At 47.2% G+C, this 9,834-nt stretch overlaps 2 protein-coding genes across 2 annotated transcripts in view; both read right to left on the bottom strand.

Annotated features, from left to right (window-relative positions):
• Positions 1-2,878: 2,878 nt before the first annotated feature.
• Positions 2,879-4,946, bottom strand: LOC119269306 (cytochrome P450 98A1-like). The gene is made up of 2 exons (XM_037551101.1): positions 3,945-4,946; positions 2,879-3,768 (listed from the first exon to the last, which is right to left on the bottom strand). Exons 1-2 carry the CDS (start codon positions 4,824-4,826, stop codon positions 3,121-3,123), a joined length of 1,530 nt encoding a protein of 509 aa, XP_037406998.1. The 5' UTR covers positions 4,827-4,946; the 3' UTR covers positions 2,879-3,120.
• Positions 4,947-5,811: 865 nt separating this feature from the next.
• LOC119272587 (pentatricopeptide repeat-containing protein At1g55890, mitochondrial-like) overlaps positions 5,812-9,834 on the bottom strand; it is a gene marked incomplete at its 5' end in the record, with an annotated part of 6,738 nt that continues 2,715 nt past the window's right edge. Inside the window, 3 exons of the mRNA XM_037554053.1 lie at positions 5,812-6,237; positions 7,837-7,932; positions 8,329-9,585. The remainder of the gene's footprint in view (positions 6,238-7,836; positions 7,933-8,328; positions 9,586-9,834) is intronic.

Below are 9,834 nucleotides of genomic sequence, written 5' to 3'. Positions count from 1 at the left end.
GAAAGCACCAAAGGGGGGCCAGCTGCCATCCACAAGGGTGGAGGGCGCGCCCCCTGCCTTGTGGGCCACCTGGCAGGTCCCAGATGCCCATCTCCTGCTATATGGTGTGTTTTGACCTAGAAAAAAATAGAAGGAAGCTTTCGGGACGAAGCGCCACCGTCTCAAGGCGGAACCTGGGCAAAACCAATCTAGGGCTCCGGCGGAGCTGTTCTGCCGGGGAAACTTCCCTCCGGGAGGGGAAAATCTAAGCCATCGTCATCACCAACGATCCTCTCATCAAGAGGGGAGCAGTCTCCATCAACATCTTCACCAGCACCATATCCTCTCAAACCCTAGTTCATCTCTTGTATCTGATATTTGTCTCAAAACCTTAGATTGGTACCTGTGGGTTGCTAGTAGTGTTGATTACTCCTTGTAGTTGATGCTAGTTGGTTTATTCGGTGGAAGATCATATGTCCGGATCCTTAATGATAATTAATACTCCTCTGATTATGAACATGAATATGCTTTGTGAGTATTTATGTTTGTTCCTGAGGACATGGGAAAAGTCTTGTTATAAGTAGTCATGTGAATTTGGTATTCGTTCGATATTTTGATGAGATGTATGTTGCTTTTCCTCTAGTGGTGTTATGTGAACGTCGACTATGTGACACTTCACCATGATTTGGGCATAGGGGAAGGCATTAGGAAGTAATAAGTAGATGATGGGTTGCTAGAGTGACAGAAACTTAAATCCTAGTTTATGCGTTGCTTCGTAAGGGGCTGATTTGGATCCATATGTTTCATGCTATGGTTAGGTTTACCTTAATTCTTCTTTCGTAGTTGTGGATGCTTGCGAGAGGGGTTAACCATAAGTGGGAGGCTTGTCCAAGGAAGGACAGCACCCAAGCACTGGTCCACCGACATATCAAATTATCAAAGTAGCGAACGTGAACCATATGAGCATGATGAAAACTAACTTGACAACAATTCCCATGTGTCCACGGGAGCGCTTTGCTTTATATAGAGTTCGTCCAGGCTTGTCCTTTGCTACAAAAAGGATTGGGCCACCTTGCTACACCTTAGTTACTCTTGTTACTTGTTACCCGTTACGAATTATTTTATCACACAACTATCTGTTACCGATAATTTCAGTGCTTGCAGAGAATACCTTGCTGAAAACCGCTTGTCATTTCCTTCTGCTCCTCGTTGGTTTCGACACTCTTACTTATCGAAAGGACTACGATAGATCTCCTATACTTGTGGGCCATCACTCCTTCCAGGTACACCAGTAAACTCCACCCTTCCAATCAGTACTAATGATCTTGCAACTCCTGTCAAGATCCTTTGAACCAGATGGCAAAAGAGGCGTGGCTCGATGGTTGAATAGGTCCTGGTCCGCTAGTCTAGTCCGACAAACCTAGGCGATAATTGGGAAGACAAGGCGGCCCTGGAGGATCGCTTTCCTCACTCGACGGCTTGGGGGCAAGCCGTGTCTCAAGGAGAGGGGGATGTTAGCAGCCCAGGCAGGCTGGCTCCACCAGGCAGTGACTCCATCGCTGCCTCACGACACCAACGAGACAGGAGGCCCAACCCGCGCAACGTTGGGCCGGAATGGGCCAACTGAGGCCCGGGCTCACCTACAAAACCTACCACGGACAAAGGACTCACCATCCAGAGGATCACGGCAGAACTGGCGGCGGCAACCCTAGTTATCTAGTTCATCTAGTTTCCCCTACTGCAAGAACTCCAATTCATGTAACTGAGATTTGTATAAGCTACTACTTCAGTGAGCTATATTAGATCGATCCACATATCCCGCTCCTCACAGGCTACAGAATGAACTAACGGGACATGTTGCGCGCATGTAAACCAAGAACCCACCAGCATTTGGTGGGATACTCGTGGTCACAAATAAAGCTCTAGTTCCCGAACATCCATGGTACTTGTATCTAGTGGCATTTCTATATCATCAATCAATCAAGTGGCAAATATCTGAATTGTGCTTATCGTCTTCACACTGGAATTAAACAGTCTTATGTAAATATTCTCTGAGATTTTAACGCTCAAATACCCATAAACTGTTTTGTTGAAACAAATTCTCATATCCTAGGCTCTGCATCTAGTGTCCTTGACGATTGTTAGACTTAGGGTTCGTTTAGGGAAATGGCTCAACCATCTAGGAGTGGCGTTGCACATGTATTTATAAGGTGTTACATGTACAAATATAGGGTATATGCCAGAACCTACAAACCAGTATAGATACTAGGTCTAACACGCTCCCTCAATCTCAACCGTGTCCCGCAGGTTGATATTGTGCCGGCAAATCTCAAACAAAGGTAATGGGCAATGGCTTTATGAAGATGTTTGCAAGTTGATCTTTAGAAGAGATGAACTTGATCTGAACTAGCTTCTGCGAAAATTCGCAGGGACACGCACCTGCGCAAACTTCTGTTGTCGTCGATCTGCGCCATGATCTGTGCACATGTTTGGACAGAAAATGATTGAAAACTAGATGAAAATTCTTTAACTGTCTGAATACGGGACAATGTACATGTATATTTTATATGAATACGTCCGCAGATCCTTGTTATATGTCTGCCTACCTATGTGTATCCTACAGCTCCCATTCTGTTGCACACACTGTTCCATGACTTCCATTCACTGTTCATCTTCTTCTTCTTCTTTCTCTTATATTCCACGACTTCCCTGACAGAATTTGAATCGATGTTTGAGTGCTCTAGAAGCTGAGTTGATTGCAGCTAGGGAAGGTATGGATCTATCCCTGAATTGGTGCGATGGCCCTATTCACCTTGAAGTGGATTGTTTGGAGATGGTGAATGCGTGGAAGAAGAAGAAGAGGCAAGACCTTTCTGGAGACATGGCAATCGTAGTGTTGTTTGGCTATATGCTCTGGTCCTGAGGACGTTGAGAACTTGTGTCTCCCTGATTGTAATCCTGGTGATTGAGTAATACAAGTTCTATCGCAAAAAAGAAATCATATTGTACCACGAGTATATTCATGGATTAACAACAAAATAAATGCATAGGTACTGATAGTAGCTACGGAGAACTCGAAAAAAGACACGTCAACACTTAATTTGAAGCATGAACTCTGAACCACCAGGAGTCCCAGGTCGCTCACATCTCGGCGGCCACCCGCTTGTAGAGCTCCTCCTTTTCGAGGCGCGGCGTGGCGACGACCTGCAGCGGCGTGCGCATGAAGGTGATGAGCCCGGGGGACTCCATCATGTCGATGTCCTCCGGCCGGGTCCCGTCCGGCAGCGCCCAGGTGAAGTGGTGCAGGAGGTGGCCGATCATGGACGCCACGAGGTTGATCCCGAGCTGCGCGCCGGGGCACACCCGGCGGCCGGCGCCGAACGGCAGCACGCGGTAGTCGCACCCCTTGATGTCGATGTTGTCGTGGAGGAAGCGCTCGGGCCGGAACTCGAGCGGGCTGTCCCACGCCTCCGGGTCGCGCGCGATCGCCCACACGTTCACCGTGACGCTGGCTCCCTTGGGGATGTCGTAGCCGGCGACCTTCACGGCGGCGCTGGCCCTGTGCGGCAGCATCAGCGGCGTCGGCGGGTGCAGCCGGAGCGACTCCTTGACGATGGCCTGCAGGTAGGGCAGGTTGGGGAAGTCCGTCTCCGACAGCACCCGGTCGCGGCCGACCACCCGGTCCAGCTCCTCCTGCACCTTGTGCTGCACCGTCGGGTTCCTCACCAGCTCCGCTACCGCCCACTCCACGGTTATCACCGTCGTGTCCGTGCCGGCGGTGATCATGTCCTGCTCGATCGCGTGCACACACATATGAATGATCGAATCAATCAAATCAAATCGCGACACTAATACGGAATAGAAAAGGTTTGCTTTGGTGTAGTGGTTATCACGTCGGTCTAGTGATTACTACTAATATGGAATGGATGGCGGCATTAATTCAATTCAATTGATTGATTACCCACCCAGAGGAGGCCAATGACGGTGTCGTCGCTGAGGTCGTACTTGTCCCGGAGCGTGAAGAGCGCGTCGACGAAATGCTGCTTGCTGGCGCCGCTCCGCTCGAGGGCGCTGGCGTGCTCCTCCATGATCTTGACGGTGAGCCGATCGCGCCGGTCGCCGTGGGCTTGATAGGCCACCTCGTCGACGGGCGTGAGCCACCGGAGCCACCGGATGTGCTCGGCGATGGACAGCGACGCGCCGATCTTGATGCCGTTGTTGACGATCTCCTTGAACTCGCGCCCTTGCTCGTCCAGCTCGCCGGCCGCGGTCAGGAACCGCTTCCCGAAGGCGAGCCGCGTGATGTTGTTGAAGCCGACCATAGCGAGGAACTCCCGCACCGCCACGGGCCTGCCTCCCTTGCCGGCCGCGTGCACGGACTCGACCATGGCGGTGACCTCGTCCTCGCGGACGGGGCGGAGCGCCTCGAGGCGGCGGGGCGTGAAGAGCTCGAGGTTACAGAGCTTGCGCACCTTGATGTAGTGCGGGCCGTAGTCGGCCCAGATGAGGTCCATGCCGCCGCGGCTGAAGCGCTCGGAGGAGCGGTTCCGGGAGCGGTCGGCCAGGTGCTGGTCGTGGGTCCTGAGCACCTCCTGCGCCAGCTCCGGCGTGGACACCACCACCATCGGCGTCGAGCCGAACCAGACCGTCATGATGGGCCCGTACCGCGCCGCCCACTCGGCGAAGCACCGGCAGCGCACGGGCTGGATTTGGAAGAGGTTGCCCAGCACCGGCCACGGGCGCGGCCCCGGTGGCAGCCTGCCGAAGCGGAGCCGGCTGAGGAGGAGCGCCGTGACGGGGATGGCCATGAGGGCCAGCGCCACCGGGAGCAAGGCGGCCGTGTCCATGCCTGACTCTTGGGCTCTTCTCGCCCGGAGTGGGAGTGGTGGTAGGTACGGGAGCTCCGGTGGACTGTGAACTTTCCTGGTTCAGCTTGGTCAGCATGCCTGTGTATTTATGTGTATGGACACACTCCTGCCTGGCTACCTACCACCGCGCGGCTAGTATACTTCACAACCATTCCATTTCCTGGTTCATCCGTGCTTGAGCTCATGGTAGGCCCTATGAATCGACGGCGACGCTGGTTTTAATGACTGACGAGCGTGGTCCTTCATAAGTCGTACTGTTACTCACGTGTACGCAGGAGACCCGGATGGAAGTATCCTGGTAGCGAATCGTCCACGTTGTCGTCTCCACGATGATCATCTCAGGTCTGTTGTTTGCATCGAGAGGGGTACAAAATCGGTTAATGCGTCGTCTTCTCAGGATGCAGACTACTCTGTTCTGTTCCTCTGGAGTCGATCGCGCATGGTGGCCGTCGGATCTATGAATGGCATCTCCATCTGCACTGCACGGCCGGGGGTGATCCTCCTCCTTTTTCTAAAAAAAAATCTGCATCTGCACTTGCGCTGTGCAATATCTGAAGTGGAGAATTACTACAGAAAGGAGGTTACGGGCTGATGTTGGCCCAATTAAAATCAGGAAGTGGGGTCAGTTAAAATCACGAGGAGGAGAATCTACGGTGGAGAGAAGGACAAATCCGTCCGTAGAACCAGCCTGTAGTAGTTTTCCGTAAGTGTACGATTTTTGTTAGTGCAGCGTCTGACCTGTGACGCAGTCACATATTTTACGAGATTCAGGCGCGGAATCAGATTTTTCACTGTTTGCGTTGCACGGCACCCCGCCAGAAAAAATAACTGTTTTCATGGACCATGTTAACATATTTCCTTTTTTTCTCAAATACGCATAAGCGTAGACGTACAGTTACTACGTTATTGGAGTTCACATCCATTACAAGTACGGGAACAACTAAATGTCGTGTGCTCTTGTTCATGGTCATTTTGCAGCCCAAGGCAGCTAATCAAAAAGTGCCTAAAATCTTAAACTGTTGACAGGTTGCAGGATGCTAAATCTTTTTTTGTTCGAAAAGGGTCCCAAAAATCCTTTTTCTTTTGCAAAAAAATAATAATGAAAAGGGGTCCCCAAAATCCCAGCAGATAGACTAAAACTACTACCGTACCACCTAGATCGAACAGCTAATGAGAATGAGCTCTCAGACAGAGCCCAAGTCCGTCGCGCCCAGGGACGATCTTGCTCCCCCTTGCCAGGCGATCCTCAGGAGCTCTCCTCTTCTTTTGTCCAGCAGTTGCAAGCAATGCTTCATCATCAGTAGTTGTCCCTCCGAGCACAGAATCAGCCATTGATGAAGTAGCTGCTTATCTTTCCCAGAACAATCCGGGTGTCTTTCCAAGATACTCCCTGAAAACATACATCATTACGTGTTGTCCATAAACTCCACAAAGTAGCAACAGCAACAATGCTAGAAATCCTTTTTTTATTATTACAGTCCCACAAACAGGCAAGATCAGAAACTCAATTGGGGGCACTAAGATCAAAAACCTCAGAAACACTCTGCAAAGTGTGTTCTGCCACAATGCACCCACACAGTAAATGGTTGACAGATTCTGGTTCACTACAAAATAAGCAAGAAAGATCTTCAACTACTTGCCTTTTACTCAAATTATCACGAGTCAGAATCTTATTATGAATAACCAGCCAAACAAATACTACAAGGTATCTATTTGGAACTTTAATTTTCCCGAACTTATCCCACACAGGAGTGTCACCCCCTCCCCAATTGATCTGGGCATAAAAAGATTTAGTAGTATAAGAGGCAGAGCTATCCAGCCTCCATACAGGAATATCCGCGGTATTAGAGAGACGCCTGCAACAAATGTACCAGCAAGTCCCATTGCTCCAAAAAAGATTCATCAACACATCTATGAAAGGTTAGTTTCAGGGAGACCCCATCCCACACCTGCTCAACAGTTGCATTCTGTTCTTGAAATAAGTCACAGATATCCCAGAATTGGGTTTTTAAGGAGACATCCCCAACCCAAACATCATGCCAGAAAAATACCTGATTACCATTACCAACAATCCATTTATAGAAAGGCCTCACCCCAGCTAAAGCCCAAGTCAACCCTTTCCAAAATGGGGAACCCACCTTTGATAATTATAGTCCACTAAGGACACCCAATTCGTTCTAGCCCAAGAGGCTAGCAAGGACATACTAACTTCTCTCAAGTTAGGAACTCCCAGGCCACCATATTGTTTCCTCTGGGACACAAGTCCCCAATTGGCCAAGTGATATTTATGAATGTCCCCCATATTCCCCCACAAAAAGTGAGCCATCTGGGAGGTAATAGCTTTGATTGCCCACTTAGGAAATTTAATAATGGTCATAAGATATGTAGGGATGCTGGCAATGCAAGTACGAATAAGCACCAACTTAGCTTCATAGCCACGCAGCCTCCCATTCCATCCACAAATTCTTTTGATAATTTTATTAATAATAGGCTGGATATCTTCTCTTTTAAGCTTAGCAAAATGTAAGGGAACCCCCAAATATTTCAAAGGGAAATCCCCTTTCTTGCAGCAAAAAATCTGGGCCAAACTCTTAGCAATCTCTTCCTCCACATTAACAGTTAGCAAATCACATTTGTTGAAGTTAAATCTTCATACCAGACAAACCCTCAAAACAAGAGAGAAGACACTTAACATTTCTAGCATTATTTAAACTAGGCTCCAAAAACAGCAAGGTATCGTCAGCATATTGCAGACTGATAATCCCCCCAGAAATCACATGGGGGAAAACCCCAGAAATATTCTTTTTAAGAGCAGCTTTTTGCAGAATCTTAGAGAACACATCAGGCACCAAGTTAAATAATAATGGGCGAAAGAGGGTCCCCCTGCTTGAGCCCTTTACCACTAACAAACAAAGGACCATTATGATCATTAAGTCTAACAGAAAAGGAAGGCCTAGCCTTAGCACATCTCTCACTATTTTTCCACTACCTTGACAGCCTAGCCTTGGCACATGGTTTGCTCTCGAGTTCATGTGCAGTATGAAGTCCCAATGTTGAAATCCTTACAAGCTAGCAGTGTGTGTACCTGACCAGAAATTGAGAGAAGATACACAAGTATTGATCAAATTTACCCATTTACAACCAAAGCAAATGCAGTTCTCTCATACAACTTGCTCAATGGCTGCTATCTCCTGAGCCAAGTGTACAACAGGCTGCACTCACCACAAGACCAACCATAACTTGATGGTCACAAGGCATGCATAGCAAGTAGAATTAACTTAACAAGGTTATTAGTATGTTTCTTCTGTGTTACTTAAGAGTCTAAAGCTTGAGCATGCACATTTGATCCACACAGGAAAAGGATGCAAGTTTAGGTTAGGTTACATTTGTTTACAGCTTAAAAAAAAATGCAAGGTTCTGTTGCTTTCTGACCGGAGAAAATTAGGCCATAGATAAATCTTGGAGGTGTGCAGTTTATTACCTTGACAACATAGCACACAGACGCATGCCACTTCAACATCTCACGCAATCAGCGTGATTACCTGACAAAACGACAAAGCTCAGAGTAAATTTCAGGACAACAATGATCCTCATAAATTAAATAAAATTTGTGCATGGAGAGTGAAAAGAACAATATAAATAAGACAATTGCTCATAACTCAAATATAAAACCTAGATGGATAGATTGTGTCCAGAATACATACCCTCTTGTTAAAAATATATTTTATACACTTGAAATAAAATCTAGTGTACGAGCCTGCACCAAATCAATAAATATGCAATACGAGTAACCTAAAAAATAAGATAGGTACAAGCACTTGTTCTGAACTAATGAAACTGAATCAACTATGCAACCAGTATCCTGTAAAATAGAATACGAACTCAAATATTTCAGACCAACTTTCTCATAGGAAAACATTTTAACCAAACATATTTAGGGTCAGGCATCCATACATTAATAAACATAACAAAAAAACATTTATGTAGGTGCAGTCATCTCAACCTTCCACGTTAATTCAGCACGAAAGCATAATCCATTTATCTGCGTTAGATGACAAGAATAAGAAACAAATGGAAAGGAAAGACAATCTGCACGGAGTCTCCGTCAAGAATCTCATTGTCACCCAATAATGCTCTTTCTTTATTTTAGATCAGTTTGTAGTACATTCACTCCCCACAGCATACTTCATTTCCAAATTGGAGGAAACAGTACATTGTTCTTGGGCTCCCGAATCTTAAGAAAATCTAGCAAGATATCTACCCATCCAATAGAATTTTCCAAGGAAAATATGCATTCATATGCAAATTCATTATCATGGCAGGAATCACCTAAGCAAAAAAGCATAAACGAGGCTAAATTATTTTCGACGCTGAAAGCATATACCAACTGAGATAGTCTGCAGCTCCTCAATCAATCAATTCTGCTTTTGAAATCAAATGTGTGCCATATATCTGAAGGGACAAGTACATATTACTCAATAGAAGATCTCTCCGATTTTCTAACTGACTTAGCTAGTCAGTTAAAGCTAAGACTCCGTGCCACTATTACACGCAGGCAGCAAGGGAACACAAGCAAAGGAAGCCAACAAAATAACACCATACCAGAAATATTGTACAAGGACAGGCGCAGAGGATGAACCACCATATCTGAAGATAATCAAATAGAGACAAAGGCGACAGCGTTGGAGAAACCAACAACCACTGGTCAGTGCTAGCACACGCACGAACCCAAATCAACCTGAGGAAGACACACATCAGTACATTTGTGCACAAGCAGGCTACAAAACGAGGCGAGGTGAAATCAAACAGAAGCTAGTCACGATCCTCCATGGGAAGTGGGAATGAGGAAGTGGCTTTCTGCTGCTCGTTGACGAGCAGCGGAGGGCCACGACGCCCCTCGCCGACAACAACCACCCATGTCTCGAGAAGCAAATCCTCCTATTTTCATACAACCACTACTGATATCTGGTCAATCATTATCATCACA

The sequence above is a fragment of the Triticum dicoccoides genome, chromosome 3A (assembly GCF_002162155.2).
Source record: "Triticum dicoccoides isolate Atlit2015 ecotype Zavitan chromosome 3A, WEW_v2.0, whole genome shotgun sequence".
In the NCBI taxonomy this organism is placed as follows: domain Eukaryota; kingdom Viridiplantae; phylum Streptophyta; class Magnoliopsida; order Poales; family Poaceae; genus Triticum; species Triticum dicoccoides.
The sequence above is the reverse complement of the archived record's forward strand: the minus strand, read 5'-3'. Positions and strand labels throughout refer to the sequence as shown.

Bases quoted from the DNA above. Each gene is read 5' to 3' on its own strand.
- LOC119269306 (XM_037551101.1), bottom strand. From the start codon at position 4,826: ATGGACACGGCCGCCTTGCTCCCGGTGGCGCTGGCCCTCATGGCCATC. The intron at 3,769-3,944 runs GTGGGTAATCAA...GCGATCGAGCAG, and splicing joins CCGTCATTGGCCTCCTCTGG to GACATGATCACCGCCGGCAC.